Source organism: Hylobates moloch, unplaced genomic scaffold, assembly GCF_009828535.3.
Source record: "Hylobates moloch isolate HMO894 unplaced genomic scaffold, HMol_V3 SCAFFOLD_18, whole genome shotgun sequence".
In the NCBI taxonomy this organism is placed as follows: Eukaryota; Metazoa; Chordata; class Mammalia; order Primates; family Hylobatidae; genus Hylobates; species Hylobates moloch.
Genome location: NW_026652293.1, coordinates 36,311,221 through 36,337,203, shown reverse-complemented (window position 1 = coordinate 36,337,203; position 25,983 = coordinate 36,311,221). Strand labels below are relative to the sequence as shown.

General features: G+C 42.5%; 2 protein-coding genes across 3 annotated transcripts in view; both read right to left on the bottom strand.

Moving 5' to 3' along the window:
- JAK1 (Janus kinase 1) overlaps nucleotides 1-25,983 on the bottom strand; it is a 235,316-nt gene that overhangs the window by 143,175 nt on the left and 66,158 nt on the right. The window lies entirely within an intron of this gene.
- On the bottom strand, nucleotides 9,420-10,816 carry LOC116457831 (solute carrier family 2, facilitated glucose transporter member 3-like). The gene is given in 3 exon segments (XM_032753838.2): nucleotides 9,420-9,542; nucleotides 9,545-10,564; nucleotides 10,567-10,816. Coding segments are annotated over 3 exon segments (1,317 nt in total). The 5' UTR covers nucleotides 10,802-10,816; the 3' UTR covers nucleotides 9,420-9,480.

Genomic DNA, 25,983 nt, shown 5'->3' with positions numbered 1-25,983 from the left:
ACTTTCATGGTGGCCACATTTCGCACACCGGACTGCACAGATCCACCTCTACGTGCATGCTCAGGGAGCAGCCTCTCCACAAGTCCACGGACCGCTCTTCCTGAAGGGAAGCTTAGAAGTGATAGGTTAATAGGACAAACTATGGCCAGTTCTCAGGCCCAACCTGGTTCACATCCTGTCCCTTTTGCACGGCCCATTTCCCTCACCCTTAGCTATCACCTCAGCAAGTCCTGATGGCTTTTTGAGAGATGTTATGTGGTGACGTGACCCAAATCTTCATTCCTTGTGGATCTGAGCCCTTTGTAGTCATACCCTTCTCAGGCCAGGAGCACTATACACACCCAACCCTAATTCCAGTGAGTCAGGGGAGTACCAGGAAACACCCAAGGAGATCTGGGTTCCACACATCTTCCTCCCTAACCCCATCCACTTCCTCGGGCTGATGAGGGTGGATTCCCACTGTCACGATGGTGACTCTTTTCTCCTGCTGGTCCCTGAAGACAAGGAATTCGAAGTGCCCTGGTGGCAGCAGTAATTTTAATTCAGTGGGACTTTTGTTATGTCCCCTGGCAAGAGTACACTGAGTTTGGGGACCAGGATCTTTACCACTTGATTAACACAGAGTTTTGGGGACTGGAAGGACAGTTCCCAGTGGGTCACTGGGAGTGATGGTAAGTGGGACCACGCCTACTTTGACCCCTTTGTTCCTAGATCCATTTATTCTTTTTATTGTTGTCACAGTGCCATATAGAGGTCTCTGATTCAATGCATACCCTGTAGAACGTCATCCCAGCCTGTTAGAGGGTTGCCTCCTATCGCTGCAGGTGGGCTTTTCCAAGGCCATTTCCACACTCTGTGAAGTCAGCTGCTCTGGGTGCTGTTATGTATGACCTGTGGACCCACAGTCATGGACCCACGCATTTTGAGATTTTGTGTAGCATCTTTTTTGGCTACATATTTGCCTCTAAAGAACACTATGCACTGTTAACCATCTTTGCAATTCCTGCAGATTAAGCCACCTTGGCTGCTCCTCTGACCTTGTTGGTTATTATGGTAATTGTGACCTCATGGCTTCTGGGAGTTACACACTTCCAATTGGTCTCCATTCCTTGGCCAGAGTCCCCATCATACCCATGGCTGTTAAGGAGCTCAGCTCTGCGATCACTCTCCCACTTTGAGCAATGCCCTGCAGAGGAGGCTACTATCATACTTCTTAGTGACACTGATGTCTCTCTCAACAGTGTATTCTTAATGGTCTTAGTGAATAGTGTGTTCTTTGGGCCTCACATGGAACATAATCCTCAGTGGGTCTTCTGGTCTTACATGATATTTCCATCCTAACATGCCCCTTCCCTCAGCCTTTTAATCCTTCCTATACCTTCTGCCAGGGCAACTTGGGCTTCTCCACTTTACCCAGGTTTAGCAACCACCTTTTCCAGGCTTCTAAGAGCCACCCCACAATAAGTTTACCCTCATTCGCTAGGGTCCTTGCTGGGGTATTAGATCGCGTGTCTTGAAAGAGTGCCCTTAAGTCTGAGCTCCAGAAATAGCTATACTTCTCTTGGGCAATGTTCCTTATCACTTACATAGCTGATTGTATTTCTCCCTTTGATCTGATTGTTAAGAAGTTCAGAATCAAATTTTAATCATACATCTGTTACATATACAGGATACAGATATATAGAAACTTATAACATGTGCTTTCTATATTGTCCTCACAACAGCTTCATCTTTTTTGTTTGTTTTTTTGTTTGTTTGTTTTTTGAGACAGGATCTCCCTCTGTCGCCCAAGCTGGAGTGTAGTGGCACAACCATAGCTCACTCCAGCCTTGACCTCCTGGCTCAGGCCATCCTCCCACCTCAGCCTCCCAAGTAGCTATGATTGCAAGTGCATGCCACCACACTCAGCTAAGAACCCCTGGGCTCAAGCAGTCCTCCTGTCTCAGCATCCCAAAGTACTGGGATTACAGGCATACAGGCATGAGCCACTGCACCCAGCCATCTTTTTTTTTTTTTTTTTTTTTTTTTTAGATGGAGTGTTGCTCTGTGGAGCAATCTTGGCTCACTGCAAGCTCTGCCTCCTGGGTTCGCGCCATTCTCCTGCCTCAGCCTCCAGAGTAGGTAGGACTACAGGGATCCACCACCATGCCTGGCTAATTTTTTGTGTTTTTAGTAGAGACGGGGGTTTCACCGTGTTAGCCAGGATGGTCTCGATCTCCTGACCTCATGATCTACACATCTTGGCCTCCCAAAGTGCTGGGATTACAGGCGTGAGCCACTGTGCCTGACCCTTATTTTTAACTTATTTTCACTTCATACTGAATCTCTTACTTGCATTTATTGAACACACTATCTGCCCAGCACTGTGCTAAGTACATATGTGTTATCTCATTTAATCCTGGCTTCCCTACTGTGGGATCTTGAGCAAGATACTGAATTTCCATAAGCTTTAATTTCATCATCATCGGTAAGTAAGGATGATCCTAATGTCCACTTCGTAGGATTATAATGAGGATTAACGATGGTGGCTAACATCAGTAGTTATTAAAATATACTTGGCTGGGCGCGGTGGCTCACGTCTGTAACCCCAACACTTTGGGAGGCTGAGGCGGGCAGATCATGAGGTCAAGAGATTGAGACCATCCTGGCCAACGTGGTGAAACCCCATCTCTACTAAAAATACAAACATTAGCTGGGCGTGGTGATGCGCGCCTGTAGTCCCAGCTACTCAAGAGGCTGAGGCAGGAGAATTGCTTGAACTCAGGAGGCAGAGGTTGCAGTGAGCCGAGATCATGCCACTGCACTCCAGCCTGGGCAACAGAGAAAGACTACATCTCAAAAATAAAACAAACAAACAAAAAAACACTCAAATCTTTTTGCCTAAAACAACTCAAAATATCCGATTTAATTATTGTACAGGATGTCAGTGTAGTAATGTCCAGAAAGATAAACATTAGTTTATTATAAAAACACTTGACATAGAGAGCAGAATAAGTGTTACTAATATTATTTATTATGGCTTTAATCTAACTGAAGGCTTTTGTGGTTCCTATAATTAACGGCAACATAACAGAATCAATAAAGCTTAAGACATAATGAATGTCCATATAGAACACTCTTTTATGGGGTTTTTCTTAAATAGGTAAATGAGATGATGGTCCCCTCTGAGGCCAGTGAGCCCAAGGATGGGCTCAGTTTTACAGGAGCTTCAAAATCCATTCAGTTTTACAGGAATATCAGATTGCTTTGGGCTGACTTACTAGCCATAATAACGAGACTTATTCTACTCCTGGGATTTAGTATACTGTATTAATAATTTAAAAACCTTATGAGCAAATGCTATTCTGACAACCAAGCCCAGGGTGCTAGAAAGGCTGCTAGATCAGAAAGCAGGACATTTGCATGCTGGATGAGCTCTTTGATAGATTAAAAAAAAAAAACTTAGGGCAGTCTTTTTAATGTCTCTGAGCTCAGGTATCTCCTTAGTTTGGATCACATTATTTTATGATACCTATCAGTATCAAAATTCTGTGCATCTTTATTTTTTTAATTACTGTGTCTACGTACAGGTTATTGGCCACAAAACCATGTATGCATTTGACAAATGGGATAACTGAAGTGTAAAGTTTAAATTACATTCCAAAAAGCAATAGGAAAATAAACTGTAGCTGAACAAGAATTGGCCAGGCACAGTGGCTCCTGCCGGTAATCCCAGCACTTTGGGAGGCCAAGGCAGGAGGATCACTTGAGGAGTTTAAGACCAGCCTGGGCAACATAGCAAGACCTCCTCTCTATAAAAAAAAAAAATGAATAAAAATTAGCCACGTACAATGGTGTGCAGCTATAGCTCCAACTACTTGGAAGCTGAAGTGGCAGGAGTTCGAGGCTGTAGTGAGCTATGATCGTGCCACTGCATCCCAGAATGGGTGACAGAGTGAGACCTCATTTCTTTTTTTTTTTTTTTTTTTTTTTTTTTTGAGACGGAGTCTTGCTCTATCACCCAGGCTGGAGTGCAGTGGCGCGATCTCGGCTCACTGCAAGCTCCGCCTCCCGGGTTCACGCCATTCTCCTGCCTCAGCCTCTCCGAGTAGCTGGGACTACAGGCGCCCGCCACCACGCCCGGCTAATTTTTTGGTATTTTTAGTAGAGACGGGGTTTCACCGTGGTCTCGATCTCCTGACCTCGTGGTCCGCCCGCCTCGGCCTCCCAAAGTGCTGGGATTACAAGCGTGAGCCACCGCGCCCGGCCTGAGACCTCATTTCTTAAAAAAAAGAAATAACATGAAATAAAAATAGAAAAGAATTAGATATGACTTCTTCCCAAGTTCTAATTTTCTCTTATTCTGCTAGGAGAGTGATACATAGAAATTATGTATTCTCAGAGGTCTATGGCATCCAACACTTTAAGCCAATTCAGCAAATATTTATTCAGTACAAGTATGTGCCAAGCACTGTGTTAATTTTTTATAACATGATGCAGGATACGCATGATCAGTAACAATCAACTGATCATCTACATGGATAGGGTACTATACTAGGCCCTTGGCAGGGGTGGCCACTCTTCCTGTAGCGTGTAGAGGAAAAGGTAAGACATCCATCTGAAAAACAGATAGTCAAGCGTCAAATGGCTGATACAGACATAAATGTCATAAGATTTCAGAGACCCGAAACATTACCAAAAATCCAGATAGACTTCATGGGGCTTGTGAAATGTGAACCGAACCGTGAAGGACACTGAAAAATCAAAGAGGCAGGAAAGTGTTAGGCCTATTTAATTGGCATTTATATCCTTCCCAGAATTGTTAAGATTAGGTTTATTTTTGTGTCTGAAATGCATGTGTATTGTCTTCCCTCAATTTTAGGTACCATGACAGCAGAAACCATGTATAATACAATATTTATATTTGATTCAGCATGACAGATATTTATAGAGCATCTACTATACGTCAGACACTGTACTAAGTAAGCTTTGGAGGGGAGGGAAGGTCAAGAAGGAAAGAGAAAAGACTTGGAGATAAAACTCAGAAGTCAGATGAGACCCATTTGTTGCTGAAAGATCTGGGTAAACTTGGTTTGAACTCTCAACACGTTGCCCGGACTGTGGAAGTGTAAAGCCCTTTCAAGAGCGAGGTAACTTCTAGAGGGACACTTGCACCTCCTCATTCTACTCTGTTTTGCACCATGTTACAATGAAGGCACTCACACAAAGCTCCCTGGGTTTGGCAGCCATCCCTGAAGATGTAGGTAGGTAGGAATCACAGCTCTGCTGCCCTGGTGGCTGCTTTCTCCATTTTCCCTCTGCCCTCCCTCCTTTTGCCCTCGCGTTCTCCATTGCAGATTGCCCCCCAAAATTTCCAAAACCTCCCTGCAGTATGCACAGCAAGTTGACCCTCCTCTAATAGCTGGATCCTTGGTCTCAATTTTCTTTTTTGTTTTTTTAACTCTTTTTTTTATATACTTTAAGTTTTAGGGTGCATGTGCACAACGTGCAGGTTTGTTACATATGTATACATGGGCCATGTTGGTGTGCTGCACCCATTAACTCGTCATTTACATTAGGTATATCTCCTAATGCTATCCCACCCCCTACCCCTACCCCACGACAGGCCCTGGTGTGTGATGTTCCCCTTCCTGTGTCCAAGTGTTCTCATTGTTCAATTCCCACCTATGGAGTGAGAACATGCGGCGTTTGGTTTTCTGTCCTTGCGATAGTTTACTGAGAATGATGGTTTCCAGCTTCATCCATGTCCCTACAAAGGACATGAACTCATCATTTTTTATGGCTGCATAGTATTCCATGGTGTACATGTGCCACATTTTCTTAATCCAGTCTATCATTGTTGGACATCAATTTTCTACTGCAAGCATTTTCCAACCCATTTATTCCATTACACCTAATTTCCCAGCTGATTTTTTCCAAGCCTAGATGCTTCTATTTTCAGGAAGAAATCTGGCACCAGCTGTAAAATAATGGCGATATTTTCTCCACCTTGTTACACAGAGATAAGTGCCCCGGTAACTCTAAGAGAAACCCACAGGGCTATGAAGGGACAGAAGGAGAAAGTACAGGAAATGAGTCAGGAAGGGTTTTTTGGACCTTTCTAAGTGATCTCTGTCTCTGTCCTGAATTCACACAGTATTTATTGCCTACATCACTCCTTGGAAATGTGTCCTTTAATGCCTTCTATTGCTGTTTGTCTTTCCTTCTGTTGGTGCTTTGTCTCCCTGACCAGATGTTTTGCAGTTCCAGTACGGCAGTCTTTTCCCTTCACCCCTGGAATGCTGTGGCACCTGGCCCAGTGCCTCCAGGGTAAAATGGGCCTCACCGATTGGTCTGTTGAGTCTCAACCTGTGGGAGCTTTATGATTTGCCTAGTTTCACAAGACCTTCCCTAAATTTTCCTAAAAATACCACATGGCAGGTGTTTGTTTTAATTAAAAGAAATTAAAATATCTCTAAGAATGCACTGAGTATTTAATCAATTTGCTTGAGATGGCTGGAGATGTGCACTCAAATTCCAGCAATGAGGACCTGAAAAGGACTACCGTGTATTTAAGCACCCTTACCTCCCAGCCATCTGCTTTCATTCTCAAAATCACCTTTTGAGGTGAGATTAGGTGATCTGCCAGTGTTTACCTATTACACAGCAGGAACTGAAGTTTTAACAGGGCACACCTAGCTTCAAAGCTCCTGTTCTTTTCACTGTCTCACACCTCCAGGATAATAATGCCCCTTTAGAGATATTCAAATTTTCATCATCACTAAGAAGAGCAGTTATCCACTGGGATGCAAACTAAACAAATCACCCCAACAGTTAGTGTCCTGGAGTTGTAAAAAGAAAATTGACTCCATGAACTTGAACAAGTGGCTTCACCTTTCCGGGCTTCCAGTTACTTATCTGTACATATACAATTCTACAGAGTTGATGTGAACACTAAGTTAAATAACACACACACACACACACACACACACACACACACTACCAGGGAAGCAGTCTTTCTGTTGGCTGAAAAAGAAGATCAATTATATTCTCTGAAGATTTTGAGTGTTATGTTAAAATCCTCCTTCCTTTTACAGAGTGTAAAATGGGACTGACACTCAGGTCTGACATTCAGATTAGTTGGGCAGGTGTCTTTTAATTGAGTTAACGCATTACATGATTTGGGAGGGGCATAAGCTGACTCACACAAGAGCAGATTAACCATTAACCCAAATTCACGCAGCAGCGGCCACAGTCCGGGAGGTAAATTGGCACCACCATCCATCTTCTTTGAAGCCCTTCTCCACAGTAACTACCATTGCCCCTCAAACAGGGCCGTTTCAGATTATTGCAATCAGCCCAGGTAGGAGGTAAAAGGGTTGAAGGTATGACCATTATAAAATACGAGGAAGTTCTTTGGGGGAGGATTTGGGGGAATGGAACCACTCTCCCCAGTCCCTTAATGACACCAAGTCCTGTTGGCTTATGTCTCTAAGACCACGGGCTTGGCAGTGAATGACAGCTGACTTTTAGCTCTGCTTCATCCTAGTTGTGCGGCTGTGAGTAGTACATTACTACTTTAAATCTCGGTTTTTTAATCTGTAAAATGGGGGTGATAATATGTTCTGTCTTTTTTTTTCATGTGTACATTCAGAATTTTTATCTTAAAACAAAGAACCACCAGAGTAACATTAATAACAGAAAATCCATATGGAAATATTCACAATCTGGTCAGTGAGAAATGAGAAAACAACTTCCCTGCCTTACTGTCCACCCACTGTTTGAGGAGCCAGAAGTAGAGGGGAAGTTGGAAGAAGGTCACCTTTTCCAGCTAAACCCCACTGCATAGCTATGTGCATTTTTATTCAAAGCCTCAACAACCAGAGGAAACAGTGAGAACTGAGAAGCAAAATACTGTTATTGGCAAGCGTTCGGCTAAAGGGTCTGAGATGTGTAAGCACCAAGAAGGGAAAGGGAGATCCAGCAACATACGAAAAAGGGGGCTGTAGGAACAAACACAGAGGAAATAAGTCAACAATAACCTACTTCCACACAGAGCAAATTGACGGTGCACATACATTCATCCTCTGAAGTATGGGCTACACTGCACACTGACTCATGCTATCTCAAACATGGCCTATTGGAAAGATTCAATCCCCCTAAGGGCACTCGGCACAGGACCACGGTGGTCATGGTAACAGACATAGACAAGCATGCCGTGACCCTGAAGCAACAACACACGTTAGATAATAATCGTTCAGAAAAAAATCTTCTCCCAGAGCTGAGGTTACAAATTCCAAGTAAGCTATAAACATTCTTTTTGGAATTCCTTTAAAGGTATGGGTCAAAGTAAAACAAAAATCAACACCTAAAATCTCCTAAAGAACAAAATGGAGAAATAACGAACCTCTACCAAGAACCAATTATTTTAGGTTCCTCATTTGGATGGCTCTCCCACCAGACGAGTGGTGGGGTTACTTAAAAAGTAATGAGTCTACTTCAAGTGGAAGGAGTTGTTTGGTCCAGTGAGAAGGAACAGGCTTTCTAAAAATAACTTTCCCTGCCCTGGACTCCATCCAAAATTAGAACCCATCAACTGCCATTAACTACAATGCCCATCTTGGTTAATAATCCTGGACTTCAAGTAATACTACATATAAACTATAATTTTAAAGAAAAAAGTTCCAAAAGAAATCAGTAGCTTTATTATATAGGCATATGACTTTTCTGAGAAATTAAACTTAAGAGTTTCCATCTGAAGGACAGAAATTGTTAAGAGGTAACGTGCAGACCTCAGGCACCACATCATTTACCCTCCAATAATTAACTACATTTCTCCCTAAATTCTTCTTATTGTACCTTAACCTCTCCAGCATCAAATCTTCTACTCTATAACCTCTTTTAAACACCTCCTTTTAACCTCAATTTCTTTATGTTTTCATTATTTGGCAAAATTACACTTAAAACATAATATTAAACCAGAAGGTAAAAATTAAACCAGAAGGTAAAAATAAATGTAATTAAACCAGAAGGTAAAAATAAAGAAAACTCAAGTTAATTTGCTGTGTACAGCTGTACGGAAGTGAGGAAGGTGTTCTTATATAAACCCTGTCTGCCTTCCACACTGTGTGTGTATCTGCTTCCTGGTAAGTCTGAGGTTGGGAGAACTGCACCTTACTTTTCCTCCCCTATATCCCCTAGAGGGCAATATTAGAACCCAAGGGAGAAGAGCTGGCAAAGTTGTCATATCCCAAGTGGTCAATCCCTCCCGAAATGAAGGTAGGTTCACTTGGTCTCTCCTACGCAAAAGAGAATGTCCAAGAAATGAAATATTTTAAAAGCCATTGAAAATCCAACAAGCTCCAGCCTTGTTGAGGGAGAAAGGAATCAAGTAGCAGCATTCAGAAGCAGCCCTGGGTTCATCCTTATGAGGTCTCTCCCTCGTTCAGGGAGAGATGGCTTTCCCTTGCTGGGAGGGAAAGCCTGATTTAGAGGCATGATTTAGACATTGGTGGTGGTCTCCTTAGCAGGCTGGACACTGTTCATCTCCATGATGTGGTCCTTCCAGATCTATTTGCATCATGTGCCTGCCCTTCAAAGGCCTGTGTGATATCCTCGAAAGTCCTGTAACACATCTCAGGGACTTTGAAGAAGGTAAAGATCAAGAAGGTAATGAGGAAGTCAGTGAAGATAATAAAAACGTAGGCTCCTAAATAGTAAGTAGCAGAAGGGAAGAGCAATCTGACTAGGAAGTTGGAGGTCCAGTTGGAGCAGCCGGCCACTGTCGTCACAGCTGGGCCAGGGCCCTGGCTGAAGAGTTCAGCCACAATAAACCAGGGAATGGGGCCTGGCCCAATTTCAAAGAAGACCACAAAGACCAAGATAGCCCCAATACAGACAAAGCTTATCCCATTACACTCATCCTTCAATAACAAACAAACAGTCATGAGGATGGAACAAAAAGCCATCCCTCCAAGGCCTATCATATGTAGAGTCCTTCTTACTGCCCTTTCCACCAGAAATAGGGAAACTATAGTGAAGATACTATTAACCATACCCGCACTGATGGTGACACAGATGGGCTGTTGAACACCTGCACCCTTAAAGATTCCTGTTGAGTAATAGAACACAGCATTGATTCCAGAGAGCTGCGGAGAGAGCTGGAACATGATGGAAATGATGATGGGCTGTCGGTAGCTGGATACTCTAAAGAGCTCCAGCACAGTGACTTGCTTTTCTTGTGCCATCCTTGCACTCCCATCTTTCATCTCCTGGATGTCTTGGGATACATCCTGGCTGCTCCACAAGCACTGGAGGATCTCCTTAGCATTCTCCTTTTCTTTTCTGTTAATGAGCAAGAATCTGGGACTTTCAGGGCAAAATGGAAGGGCTGCACTTTGTAGCATAGCAGAAGAGATGGGAAAGCCTAATAGCACAGGCCATAGGTCTTCAGACCCCAGGATGAATTCCAGATCAAAGATCTGGGCCACCAGAATTCCAACAACAATGCCCAGCTGGTTGAGAGTGCCAAAGACACCTCGCAGGGCAATAGGTGAGATCTCTCCGATGTATGTGGGCACAAAACTGTGCAGAGTCTGCAGAAGAAGCCAATAACCAAGTAGGCCAGGATCAGCATTTCAACCAACTCAGCTACTTTACACAATCCCATAAGGCAGCCACCAGTGACAGCCAACAGGTTGACGGTAAGCATTGACTTACGCCTGTCAAAGCTGTTGACAAAAAGTCCAACGGAAAAGGAGCCAATCATACAACCAATGGAGAATATGGCCACAGACAAGTACCAGAGGGACAAGCGCAACATCTCAGAGGGAGGGGTATTTGCCTTGTCCTTCAAAGTGTTGGTAAATTCCCTTACGATCGTCTCAGGAGCATTGATGACCCCAGTGTTGTAGCCAAATTGGAAAGAGCCGATTGTAGCAATTGTGATGGCGAAGATCAGAGATGGGGTGACCTTCTGTGTCCCCCATGGCCTTAATCTAATTTTTTTTTTTTTTTTTTTTTGAGACGGAGTCTCGCTCTTTCCCCCAGGCTGGAGTGCAGTGGCACGATCTCGGCTCACTGCAAGCTCCGCCTCCCGGGTTCACGCCGTTCTCCTGCCTCAGCCTCCCGAGTAGCTGGGACTACAGGCGCCTGCCGCCGCGCCCGGCTAATTTTTTGGTATTTTTAGTAGAGACGGGGTTTCACCGTGTTAGCCAGGATGGTCTCGATCTCCTGACCTCGTGATCCGCCCGTCTCGGCCTCCCAAAGTGCTGGAATTACAGGCGTGAGCCACAGCGCCCGGCCTAATTTTTTTTTTTTTTTTGAGACAGAGTTTTGCTCTTGCTCAGCCTGGAGTGCAATGGTGCGATCTCAGCTCACTGCAACCTCTGCCTCCCAGGTTCAAGCGATTCTCCTGCTTCAGCCTCCCAAGTAGCTGGCATTATAGGTGTGCACCACCACACCCTGTTAATTTTTTGTGTTTTTAGTAGAGATGAGGTTTCACGATGTTGGCCAGGCTGGTCTCAAACTCCTGACTTCAGGTGACTCACCCACCTGGGCCTCCCAAAGTGCTGGGATTACAGGTGTGAGCCAGTGTGCCTGGCCCCTAATCTAATTCTTTTCAAGTCTTTAAGAAAGATCTAGGAGTGTGATTCCAGAGACACCTTTTTCAACCAACGAAACCTTCAAAATTTCCTTCTCGGCAGCAAGTTTTCTCCAGGTCCTCAGGAATGCTCTAAAACTCTCACCATTACAGCATCTCCTATTTTCTGTCTTCTAAAGTTGTTGTGAAGATTAAGTTAAATAATAAGCTGGGTGTAGTGGCTCATGTCTGTAATCCTAGCACTTTGGAGGGCTGAGGCAAGAAGATCACTTGAGCCCAGGTGTTATTCAAGACCAGCCTGGGAAACAGGGAGAGACCCTGTCTCTACAAAAAATAATTAGCCAGGCATGGTGTTGCATGCCTGTAGTCCCAGTTACTCGGGAGGCTGAGGTGGGAGGCTTGAGCCTAGGAGGTCAAGGCTGCAGTGAGCCATGATTGTGCCTTTGCCCTCCAGCCTGGGTGACAGAGTGAGACACTGCCCAACAGCCGACCCCCTCCCCCCAAAAAAGAATATAAAGCACTTAGTACAGTATCTGGCACATTGTAAGCTCTTTATAAAGTTGGTTATTACTTTATTATTAGCAGGGACCAAGGCCTTAACGTTGTAAGATGCAGGGAAATAACAAAAGGAAAGAAAGGCTCCCTGTTGCTGAAGAAGCTAGTACCACAGTCGGGTGCACAAGGTCTAGCACAATTTGGGTCCCAGCCAATCTTACTCTACGGTTACCTGCCCGCTCTCCCTGAAAACTTCCTTAGTTCCTCAAGGTAGGAAGAACTCCTCCTTTAGTTTCCCAGAGTACTTTGCATGTACTTTTCTACTTTCCCTTATCACACTCCATTCTATTTTGCTTGCATATCTATTCACTCTACCCTACCTTATCCCAGGCTGTGAGTTTATGGACAGCAGGAACCAAGCATTCATCCTTGTATTTGCAGCTATAGGCATTCTGCAAGTATTGGATAAGGATGGAAGGATGGATGGATAGACAGACAGATAAGGAACATGGGATAACTAGTGACTTGGTAAAGGATTAGGCCTGGGTACCCAGGAGACCAATTAAAACAGTCATTGCTTCACAAGCTTCCCTAAGACTGGATCTGAACAGAAATGCAAAGGGCATGACATTTGAAGAATTGTTTGCCTGGTGAGGGTGGTTAGGCAATCTACATGTGCCTTCAAGGGAAAAGCATGGCTAGTTGGTGACTGCTGACAGAGTTGGTATCAGGCAGAACACCTAGGCAACCAGAAGCCAAGGCAGGATGATGCCTCTAAGTCCCCCTGCAGCCTGAAAAGTTAATCAATTAGTCAATTAGGAGCAAGTCCTTTCAAGTGCGGTCAGTTTCAGGCAGACTTGTGGACAATGACTATTCTCTCTGTGATTGTGTTCACTGTAAACAATGATGCAAGATCTAAAGATAGAAAGGGGATATGAAATGTTGTTCTCACAGAAGATGGACTGTCTGGAGATAACATTCCCAAGTACCTAGAGTATAAAGTATTTTGTAACATAGGGCAATATAGAGGGAGATGCCATATCTTGACTTTTCAGAAACCCTTCTTATTTTATTCATTTTGTTCAAAGCAATTTAAGATGATAATATTTGTTGATTGATCACTTATTGTGTGCCTCATACTTTTTAAGAAAGTGATATGCTACAGTTGGCCTTCCCTGGCTCATGAGAGTCAATTGTGTGTGTTTTCTAAGGCTGCATTAGAAGATTTTACACTGGCATCTTAAATTCGGCCACATCAGGAATATTTACATCATGGAAATTGGCAAACACTAAAAATCGGGGTTTTCAGTCCCATCCCTTCTGAGAGCTGCTTGTCAAACATTTACTGCACACTACTGATTTTACAATAAATGATCCTAATTAGCCCTTCCCATATTCCTACTTTACAGATGAGAAATTGAAGTTTAGAGATTAAATAATTCACTTATTACAAACTTTTTGGTGGCAAAGGCAGGATTAAAATTCAGACCGTCTGTCTCCAAAGTTCATGCATTTAACCATTTAATTATTTTAAGATTTCAAACCCTACTTAGGTCAGCAAAATGGCAGAGTAGGCAGCCCCAAGCTCCTGTCCCCCCATAGAAACTCAAAAAACAAGCAGAATCTGTCAGAATTAACTCCTTCAGACTCTGGAAAAAAGTCAGAGGCTTACAGCAACCAAGTGGATGCTGAATTAAGAAAAATAAAAAATGGGCTCATGCCTGTAATCCCAGCATTTTGGGAGGTCAAGACAAAAGGATCTCTTGAGCCCAGGAGTTTCAGACTAGCCTGGGAAACACAGTGAGACCCTGTCTCTACAAAAAATAACAAAATAAAAATTAGCCAGGCCTGGTGGTGCATGCCTGTAGTCCCAACTACTGGGAGGCTAAAGTGGGAGGATCATTTGAGCCTGGGAAGTCAAGGCTGCAGTGAACTATGATCTTGACACTGCACTGAAGCCTGGGTGACAAAGTGAGCCCCTAACTAAGATAAAAAATATATATATATGTATATATATATATATATAGAGAGAGAGAGAGAGAGAGATAAGGCTGGGCATGGTGGCTCACGCCTGTAATCCCAGCACTTTGGGAGGCCAAGGTGGGCAGATCATGAGGTCAGGAGTTCAAAACCAGCCTGGCCAACATGGTCAAACCCCATCTCTACTAAAAATACAAAAATTAGCCGGGTGTGATGGCATGTGCCTGTAATCCCAGCTACTCCGGAGGCTGAGGCAGGAGAATTGTTTGAACCTAGGAGGCAGAGGTTGCAGTGAGCCAAGATTGTGCACTCCAGTCTGGGTGACAAAGAGAGACTCCATCTCAAAAAATTAATTAATTAATTAACTAATTAATTAAATTCAAAAATGGTAGGAAAGTTTTGTGGCATTTTTATTTGCTCTTACTCCACACCTTACCTTGCAATGGTCCTGAAGACAGCAGCCCATACTGTCAGCATGGGAATGTGGTCCCTGGTTCTAGAGGGAGCAAAGCAGACCTTATTTGCAAATTATTGTGTAGATCGGTTTTAACCTGTCTGTACGTGAAGGACTGACACAAAATGCTCACCTCTGTTTGCCTAACTCTGAACTAACCCAGATTGGAAAAGCAGCAGGCATTGCTTGAATCATCGTAAGGTAGAAGAACAAGGCCTGAGGCAAAAGGTCACAGTTGAGACATGCAATAAACCACCTAAGTCTTGGGCCAAAAATTTGAGGACAGAGTTTCTTTGGGAAGTTAGGACAATCAGAAGCACCTGTGTATGCAGGGAATTCAGACAGCCACGCATGTGCCCAGGGCAAGATGCTTGCTCAGAAAAGATGTGATAAGGGCGTAGTGGCGGGCGCCTGTAGTCCCAGCTACTCAGGAGGCTGAGCCAGGAGAATGATGTGAACCCGGGAGGCGGAGCTTGCAGTGAGCAGATATCGTGCCACTGCACTCCAGCCTGGGCAACAGAGCAAGACTCCGTCTCAAAAAAATTTTAAAAAAAATAAATAAATAATAATTTTAAAAAGATGTGATAAAAACTTCAGCTTTCATCACAGCTGATTCCTAAGCTCAGTGAAAGCCTGGCTAAGTGTTGAAGGAGGGCCCTAGTACAGGCCCAATTGGCAAAAACTGAGAAAAGTATTTTTGTTTGTTTGTTTTTTTGTTTTTTAGCTCTTGACATTCAGGTAAAATTCTGTCAAAACACTCACTGAAGGCCAAGCATGGTGGCTCACGCCTATAATCCCAGTACTTTGGGAGGCTGAGGCAGGCAGATCACTTGAGGTCAGGAGTTCGAGGCGAGCCTGGTCAACATGGTGAAACCCCATTTCTACCAAAAATACAAAATTTAGCTGGGTGTGGTGGCATGTGCCTGCAATCTTAGCTACACAGTAGGCTGAGGCAGGAGAATTGCTTGAACTTGGGAGATTGCAGTGAGCTGATACCATGCCAGTTCATTCCAGCCTGGGCAACAGAGCAAAAACTCTGTCTCAAAAACAAACAAACAAACAAATAAACAAACAAAAAAACCCCACTCACTGAATACAAGCTAAGGACAGAGACTTCATCAACCACACATGACAAAGAAAAGTCTCTGCAAAAAATAGGAAAAGTTACTAGAACAAGACTACTACGGGTCTCAACAATGAAAATAAAAACAACCACAAAAAAAAAAAAACAGTAAACCCCAAAGAAGGAGAAGAATCTTATTTTCAGAGTTGCCACAATACACTATTCAAAAGTCCAGTTTTCAAAAACAACAACAACACAAAATCACAAGAAAGTACACAAAGAAACAGGAAAGTAGGCCGGGCGCGGTGGCTCACGCTTGTAATCCCAGCACTTTGGGAGGCCGAGGCGGGCGGATCACGAGGTCAGGAGATCGAGACCACGGTGAAACCCCGTCTCTACTAAAAACACAAAAAATTAGCCGGGCGTGGTGGCGGGCGCCTGTAGTCCCAGCTACTCGGAGAGGCTGAGGCAGGAGAATGGCGTGAACCCGGGAGGCGGAGCTTGCAGTGAGCCGAGATCGCGCCACTGCACTCCAGCCTGGGTGACAGAGCGAGACTCCATCTCAAAAAAAAAAAAAAAAAAAGAAACAGGAAAGTATACTTCAATAAAAGAAAATATGGGCCAGGCACGGTCACTCACGCCTGTAATCCCAGCACTTTGGCATGCAGAGGCAGGAGGATTTCCTGAGCCCAGGAGTTTGAAACCAGCCTGGGCAACGCAGTAAAATCCCATCTCTACTAAAATACAAAAAATTAGCCAGGAGTGGTGGCGTGCGCCTGTAGTCCCAGCTACTTGGGAGGTTGAGGCAGGAGAATTGCTTGAACCAAAAAAAAAAAAAAAAGAAAGAAAGAAAAAAGGAAAAAAAGAAAAGAAAAGAAGCTGACAAAAACCATGCATGAGGAAGCCCAGATATTGAACTTACTAGACAAAAACTTTAAAACAGTGGTCTTAAATATGCTCAAAGAGCTAAAGGAAAATGTAGACATAAAACTAAAGAAAATCAGGAAAATAGTGTATGAACAAAATGAGAACACCAATACAAAGATAGAAATTATGAAAAGGAACCAAACAGAAGTTTTGGAGCAGAAAAGTAGTAGAATAACTGAAATGAAAAAAACCCCTAGAGAGGTTTGTATTAGTTTGCTAGGGCTAACATAACAAAATATAACAGAGTGAGTGGCTTGAACAACAAAAATGTATTTTCTCACAGTTCTGGAACCTGGAAGTCCAAGATTAAGATGCTAGCAGGGTTGGTTTCCTCTGTGGCCTCTTCCCTTGGCTTGTAGATTGCTGCTCTCTTGCTACCTCTTCAAATGGTCGTACTTCTATGCATGCACACTGTGATATTTCTTCTTCTTATACAGACACCAATCATATTGGATTAAGGCCCTAACCTAGCCATTTAAATCTAATTGTCTCAAACTAAATAATTACATGTATTTTAATTTAATTAGTTTGATCACCAAGAATGCAGATGCCTGCTTTCAAAACTGCTATTCAACATCCTACTGAAAATTCTAGCCAGAGCAAGTTGACAGGAAGCAGAAAGAAAGGGCATCCAAATGGGAAAGAAAGAAGTAAAACTGTATCTCTATGACCAAAGAATCTACAAGAAACCTACTTGAGCTAATAAATGAATTCAACAAAGTTGCAGGTTATAAAATCAACACACAAAAATCAGTTGTCTATACATCAGCAGTGGATATTTGAAAAGGAAATAAAGCAATTCTATTTGTATTACAATCGCATCAAAAAGTATAAGATACTTAGGAATAAATTTATCCAAAAAAGTAAATATTATACACTGAAAACTATAAAAACATTGCTGAAAGAGATTAATGAAGATATAAATAAATGAGAAGTTACCCACATTCATAAATTGGAAGACTTAGTATTGTTAAGATGATAATACCCAAAACAATGTACAGATTCAACACAATCCCTATAAAAATCCCAATAGCTTTTTTGCACAATGGAAAAAGCCTATCCTCAAATTCATATGTGATTGTGGCCAGGCGCATTGGTTCACACCTATAATCCCAGCACTTTGGAAGGCTGAGGCAGGTGGATCACCTGAGGTCAGGAGTTCGAGATCAGCCTGGCCAACATCGTGAAACCTCGCCTCTACTAAAAATACAAGAATTAGCTGGACATGGTGGCTCACGTTTGTAGTCCAAGCTACTCAGGAGGCTGAGGCACAAGAATCACTTGAACCCGGGAGGCAGAGGCTGCAGTGAGCCGAGATCATGCCACCGCACTCCAGCCTGGGCAACAGAGTGAGAGTCGGTCTCAAAAAATAAAAAATAAAAAAATCATTTGGGATTGCAAGGGACCTGAAATAGCCAAAACAATCTTGAAAAAAAAAGTCAAGGCTGGGGGACTCATACTTCTGATTTCAAAACTGACAAAACTGCAGAAATCAAAACAGTGTGATACTGGCATAACAATAGACACTGACACCAGTGGAATAGAATTAGACATCCAGAAACAAACCCTGTCATTTATAGCCAATTGATTTTTGACAAGGGTGCCAAATCCACCCAATGGGGGAAAGTATAGTCTCTTCAAAACATCGTGCTAGCACAACTGGATTTCCACATGGAAAAAAATGAAGTTGGGCCCCTACCTCACACCATATATAAAATTTAACTCAAAATGTATCAGTGATCTAAATATAAAAGCAAAAACCATAAAACTCTTAGAATAAAACATAGGGGTAAATCTTGGTGACCTTGGATTTGGCAATGGATTCCTAGATATGATACCAAAGTACAAGCGACAGTAAATAAATAAATAAATAAGACTTCATCAAAATTATTTAAAAACTTTAATATAAACTGAGTACAACAATAATACAAAAAGAACACTGAGTAAGAGTTCTTAACAGCATTGGTAGACCATATTTTGTCCATCAAAGGCCATTATTAATAAAGTGAGAAGGCAACTCACAAAATGAAGAAAAGATTCACAAATCACATATCTGATGAGGATTGACTACCCAAAATATGTAAGGAACTCCCACAACTAAACAACAGAAAGACAAACAACTCAATTTAAAGATAGGCAAAGGACTTGAAAAGACATTTCTCGAAAAGATATTACAAATGCCGATGAGCACATAAAAAATGCTCGACATCGTTAGTCATTAGGAAAATGCAACTCAAAACTATAATTAGATAAGTACTTCACACCTACAATGATGGCTTCAAAACAAACACATATAACAAGTGATGGCAACGATGTGGAGAAATTGGAACCCTCATACACTGCTGGTAGGAATATAAAATGCTGTGGCCCCTATGGAAAACAGTTTGGCAGTTCAAAAAGTTAAACATAGAATTACCATATGACCCAGGAAGTTCATTCTTAGATACATATTCAAAAGAATTGAAAAGAGGGATTCAAAATGCTAATGTTCATTATGGTATTATTCAACAGGCAAAAGGCAGAAGCAATCCAAGTCTATCAACAGATGAATGAACAATATGTGGCATATGGATATTATATTTCCCAGCCATAAATAGGAATGAAGTTCTGATATATGCTACAACATGGGTATATCCTGAACACTATGCTAAGTAAAAATAAGCCAGACACCAAAGGGCAAATATTGTATAATTCCACTTACATACAATATATATCTAGAATAGGTAAATTCATAGAGACAAAAAGATTAGAGTTTACCAGGCACTGAAAGGAGAGGGGAATGAAGAGTTATTGCTTAATGAGTACAGAGTTTTTGTTTGAGGTGATGGAAATATTTAGAAATAGGTAATGTTGGTGGTTGCACAACATTGTGAATGTAACTAATGCCACTAAAATATACACTTAAAAGTGGTTAAAAGGGGCAGGGCGCAGCGGCTTATGCCTGTAAACCCAGCACTTTGGGAGGCTGAGGCAAGTAGATCACTTGAGGTCAGGAGTTCAAGACCAGCCTGGCCAACACGGTGAAACCCCCGTCTCTACTAGAAATACAAAAAGTAGCTGGGCATGGTGGCACATGCCTGCAATCCCAGCTACTCGGGAGGCTGAGACAGAAGAATTGCACGAACCTGGGAGGTGGAGGTTGCAGTGAGCCAAGATTACACCACTGTACTCCAGCCCGGGTGACAGAGTAAGACCTCGTCTCATAAAAAAAAAAAAAAAAAAAGTTTAAAACGGTATATTTTATGGTATATATATTTTTTACCACAATTTTAAAACTCTGTTCATGTCTGTTAATCCCCACTAATTTTCTAGCATCTTCCTATCTACCTCTGTGAGCCTAATTTCCTCACTTCTCTCCCAATTCTCAAAGTCTTTCTCCTACATGATCCTTGGTAACAACTGTGGAGAGAGGTGCAGCAACCCACACTGTGCGCTTGCCAAATGTCACCATGTTGACAAAAACTATAGAAAATAGGGCATTAGGAAAAAAGAAACCTTTAATATAAACGGAGTACAACAATATGTACAAACAGAACGTTGAATAAAAGTTTTCGAACGCACAGGCAAACCATATTTGCTAGCTTTAGAGACTTGTGCAGGGGGATGAGTGTTCTCCTGAATCACCTCCCTAAATGGTTCAAGAAACAAAGGTGTGGTATCCCAATTTCCTGAAGCTGACTATTCTTCAAGTGTCAGGCCACAAAGACTGAGTCTCTTTAAAAGATTAAGGCCAGGCGCGGTGGCTCACGCCTGTAATCCCAGCACGTTGGGAGGCCGAGAAAGGCGGATCATGAGGTCAGGATATCGAGACCATCCTGGCTAACATGGTGAAACCCCATCTCTACTAAAAATACAAAAAATTAGCCAGGCGTGGTGGCGGGCGCCTGTAGTGCCAGCTACTCGGAAGGCTGAGGCAGGAGAATGGCATGAACCCAGGAGGTGGAGCTTGCAGTGAGCCGAGATTGCACCACTGCACTCCAGCCTGGGCAACAGAGCAAGATTCCGAGATTCTGTCTCAAAAAAAAAAAAAAAAGATTTAGTCCAGCCCTTATGAGCTTATCTTCTGATGTCCCCTGTACTTATATTCCCTCTTGGTGTTTTTCTTAAGTTTGGGAAAATGTTTGATTAACTAGTTGGCCTTTTCACAATTATCCTGAAGCTTAAAGGTATTATTTGTGGACCAGGACTTTCTTGTTGAAGTGAGAATACAGAACATAATCTCTTCTCCTTCTACTACTCTATAGACCTGCCCACACATCAAGGGAGAAGGGAACGCTCATTGTTCTTTTGTTTTGGGAGACTGGACACAATTTTGCATACATGTTTTAAAGTCGGCTTTTAAAATTTACTTTATAAAACTGTGTATGGTAGTGGTTAAGAGTTGGGGCACTGATGTCCTATATTCATTCTTGGCTCTGTCCTCTCCTGTGTGCCATGGACGTCTCTCTCCTTCTCTAGGTATTGATTTTCCCTGCTGTAGAGAGGATAACACCTACCTCAGAGGATTATATGAATGAGAGAAGGTATGAGAAGTACCAGTACAGTGCCCTACACAGTGTACGTGCTCAAGAAAGTTAGCCTGTTACCTCATTTGTTATAGAACATCCATGAACCCCCAAAGGTCTTCTCCATGAAATTTTCCCCAGTGAACAGTCCATGATGCTTTCTCTTTTGTCTACAGTCCTGTAATCCTTGATGAAAATACAACTCATGCTGTAGCCACTTTATTTTTATTTTCATTTATTATTTATTTATTTTGAGAGGAGTCTCGCTCTGTCGCCCAGGTTAGAGTGCAATGGTGTGATCTCGGTTCACTGCAACCTCTGCCTCCCAGGTTCAAGCAATTATCCTGCCTCAGCCTCCCAAGTAGCTGGGATTACAGGCGCCCACCATCACGCCTGGCTAATTTTTGTATTTTTTAGTAGAGATGGGGTTTCGCCATGTTGGCCAGGCTGGTCTTTTGAACTCCTGGCCTCAGGTGATCCACCCACTTCGGCCTCCCAAAGTGCTGGGATTACAGGCATGTGCCACCGCACCTGGCACCGTATTTTTTTGAGACAAGGTCTCTCTCTGGTGCCCAGGCTGGAGTGCAGTGGTGTAATCACAATTTACTACAGCCTCAACCTCCTAGGCTCAGGTGATCCTCCCACCTCAGCCTTCCGAGTAGCTGGAACTACAAACACATACCACCACACCCAGCTAATTTTTGTATTTTTTGTAGAGACAGGTTTTGGCCATGTTGCCCATGCTGGTCTCAAACTCTTGGGCTCAAGTAATCTGCCTTCCTTGGCCTTCCAAATTGCTGGGATTGCAGTCATGAGCCACTGCACCTGACCTGTAGCCATTTTATATTGTACACAAACTTTCATCAAATAAACATTAAGTCATTTGAGAGTAGTGGCAATGTTGTGCACTGTTGCGGCCCCCAGAGCCTGATGCAGCCACACATGTAATGAAGAAACATATCTTAGGTTTATGTGGCTATAAACAAAATGCCTGAGACTGGATAATTTACAAAGAACAGAGATTTATTTCATACAGTTCTGGAGGCTGGGATAGCAGTGTCGAGGGCTCTTTCTGCTGCATCCTACCATGACAGAAAGTGGAAGGGCAAGACAGCATGCATAAGAGATGAAAAGCACAGTCTCAGCTCTTTTACAATTAGTATTAATCTATTCTTGAGGACGGAGTTCTCTTGACCCAAACACCTCTGATTAGGCTCCATTTCCCAACACTGCTGCATTCAGGATTACATTTTCAGCACATGCTTTTTGGGGCACACATTCAAACCACAACAGAACACATTTTAATTGAATGGCCGAGAAGTGATTTGGAGCCCAGGATAAAGCACTGGATTTGTCATTAAAAGATTGAGTTCTAGTCTTGGTTTTCATAGGGGTGGGCTTTGTGACACTGGACAGGAAACTTGAAGGCAACTCTCATAATCAGTCTTTAAATTAGGATAATAGGGCTGCCCTACCCACTTTCAGGAAGAATTACAGTAAGACGTTGACACCATACATGTGAAAGTATTTGGTAATTCCTAAACTGCAAAAAAAAAACAAAAAAACAAAAAAAACTACCCAGAATCCAGCAGGATTGTATCTTGAATCTATATAAGCAACCAAATTCTCCTAGTGTTGTCTTTATTTTAGGCTGTTGATAAATGTTCCATAATTCTGGTGCTACAAAAAGGCAGAATAAAGGAAAATAAAACCTGTTGGCTGCTAATCATTTACAATCAGATCATTGACTCAACCAATTAACCAATTACACTTAAAGTTAAAGCCCATTTGCAACCTACTGCCAGGATTAGGAGATTGATAGATTTTTAGCACAAAGGCTTATGCTCAAAACTCCCATTAGCAGTAATGGGAACTATGCCCATTAGGTCCATCGAGAGATGAAAGTTGAATGCGATCTATAATCTGTCTTGCTTAATGTCATCAGTTTCCCTATAGCCCCTTCAAACAATCAGACGCCAGTGAAATGCCCTAAATGGAACTAATAGCATTGAATTAGGAGAATATTAACAGTCTATTTCAGTGAGGCTTTCCAACACAATAAGCCTATAGGTATTTCAAAATCTTGACATGCCTGTGCACGTTTTTTGTTTATTTAAGGAGGAAGGTAATCCTTTAATAATTAGAAAATACAGAAAGGATAATTTACATGACTATATCAGACAAACTATTTCCCCTAATACTTGAGCTTTTTGTTATATAAAAAGTGATCGGTTGAGCCTTATACAGATTACAAAATCATTCACATTGCCTTTAGTTTACAAGAAAATGAAGAAACCAAAGGAAAAGTGATATTGGCGTTTTGTTTTGTTTTGTTTTCGAAACAGGGGTCTCTCTCTGTCACTCAGGCTGGAGTGCAGTGGCATGATTATGGCTCACTGCAGTCTCAACCTCCCTACTCTCAGGTGATCCTCCCACCTCAGCCTCCTGAGTAGCTGAGACTACAGCTGTGCACCACCCCACCCAGCTAATTTTTATATTTTTTGTGGAGATGAGGTTTTGCCATATTGTCTAGGCTGGCCTTGAACTCCTTGGCTCAGGCAATCCACCCACCTATTTCGGCCATTGAAAATGCTGGGATTATAGGCCTGAGCCACTGCGCCTGGCTGACATTGCGCTCTTTTTTTTTTATCTTTCCTTCAAAATAATCATTGAAGATACTCTTTAGACAGTCACAAAACAATGCTTGGTTAAAATTTTCCCAACCACATAAGCACAAAATATAATTTCTCCCTTATTCTTACCCCACATGCATTATCAACTCCTGTTACATCATCTTTTTTTTTTTTTTTTTGAGATGGAATCTCGCTCTGTCACCCAGGCTGGAGTGCAGTGGCGCGATCTCGGCTCACTGTAAGCTCCGCCTCCCGGGTTCACGCCATTCTCCTGCCTCAGCCTCTCCGAGTAGCTGGGACTACAGGCGCCCGCCACCACGCCCGGCTAATTTTTTGTATTTTTAGTAGAGACAGGGTTTCACCGTGGTCTCGATCTCCTGACCTCGTGATCCGCCCGCCTCGGCCTCCCAAAGTGCTGGGATTACAAGCGTCAGCCACCGCGCCTGGCCACATCATCTTTTAAATACTTGATATCTGCCCTTTTCTTTCTAGTGCCATCATGCCCACCCTAGTTAAGGCTCCTTTAAAGCAGACTCAGACTGAGCCAATGACTTTCTAGTTGCTCTTCTTTAAATCTCTTGACACTTCAATCCAGTGTGCACATTCTGTAATGCATAGAACGTAAAACTTTTGAGAGCAGGAACTATGTCCTATATTTCCCCATATTATAGATACAGTGATATTTCCTGAATTAAAAATGTAGACACATAATCTGACAATTACATTTGTAGAGAAAAAGAAACAAACCTAAAATTGGACTTTTCCTTCCACATTTGTGGTTATTGTATCTAACAGATGCGTTTTAACGAAATGCATTCTGCATCATATAAATACAATACACATGGGTTGATTGATGGGTTAATTGCTTAGTCTGTTTAGAACAGAGATTGTAAACTTATAAAGATCAAATATGGCCCGCGGTGATTTTTCCCAGCACATTAAAACATTTTTTAAACTGTTTGCCAACACTTAAAAATTGCTGATTTCACATAAAAATCAGGCTACACTTGAGAAATCTGAAGAACACCGGATTTTTAGACATCAGCTCAAGCTGAAGCTCACCTAAGACGGGAAAATCTAACACAGCTGCAAATCCCAAAAGGGCTGCACTTCCAGTGCAATGATGAACAGAAAAGAAACCTGCTGCACAGAAAGGAGCGAGGAAACTTGCCCATCTGTACCTTGGCAATTGGTAGAGGAAATATGTAATTTCCTATTTCAATAATTTATATCCAAAGTTGATACTCTCATACACGTGGGTTTGCAGGTCAATTCACCCACTTACGTAGTTAAAAACAAAAACAAACAAAAAACCAAGGAGAGAGATTAATTTGGTCCCGGGTGAGTAGTTAACCCCAGGCAACTAGTAAAAGTAAACACAAATAATCTCTGAATGAATGTAACGTCAATCTATGCCTCAAGTAATTTCTACAGATAAAATCCAAGGAATATAAACTCAGAGTCAAAATCCACAAAACATAAAAGTAAAGGACACAATGGGTAAAAACTAGAAGGAGGAGATGGTAAAAATCATACCTGCAGTCTTCAAATGTAGAATGACAAGACATAGAATATAAGATAAGAATGTTTAATATTAACGCACATGACAGATATTATTTAAACACCTTCTATTTGCCAGGTATTGTTCTAACAGGTATTGTTCTAAGCTTTAAGGATAAAGTGGCTACCAAAATAAACACCCTTGCTTTAAAGAAGGTTACATTTTAAGAAGGGGAGACAAATTACTCAATAAAAGATGTAGGATGGTAGGTGGTTAAAAAAAAATCTAGAAGAGAGATATGGAGTCTTATAATATAGGATATTTCACTGTTCTTAGAGCCACACAGGGATTAGCTTTGGGTATGAGAGATAACCTAGGAGTTCTGGACTTTTTGTGTGACTGACATAAACAAGGAGAACGGCATAATGGGATTATAATGGTTGCAGAGAGTGGTGGTATGAGTGTGGGAGTGTGGGGCTGTGGGGGACTGTTGTGGGGAGGAGTCTCTTCGCCAGAACATACAGAGTCCTGGGCCTCCCTCTTCATTCTTGACAATGCTTATGTGAAGGATAGAGAAGGAATGTTCTTCTCTTTTTTTTTTTTTTTGAGATGGAGTCTCGCTCTGTCGCCCAGGCTAGAGTGCAGTGGCGCAATCTCGGCTCACTGCAAGCTCCGCCTCCCAGGTTCAAGCCATTCTCCTGCCTCAGCCTCCCGAGTAGCTGGGACTACAGGCCCCCATCACCACGCCCGGCTAATTTTTTGTATTTTTAGTAGAGACGGGGTTTCACTGTGTTAGCTAGGATGGTCTCGATCTCCTGACCTCGTGATCCACCTGCCTCGGCCT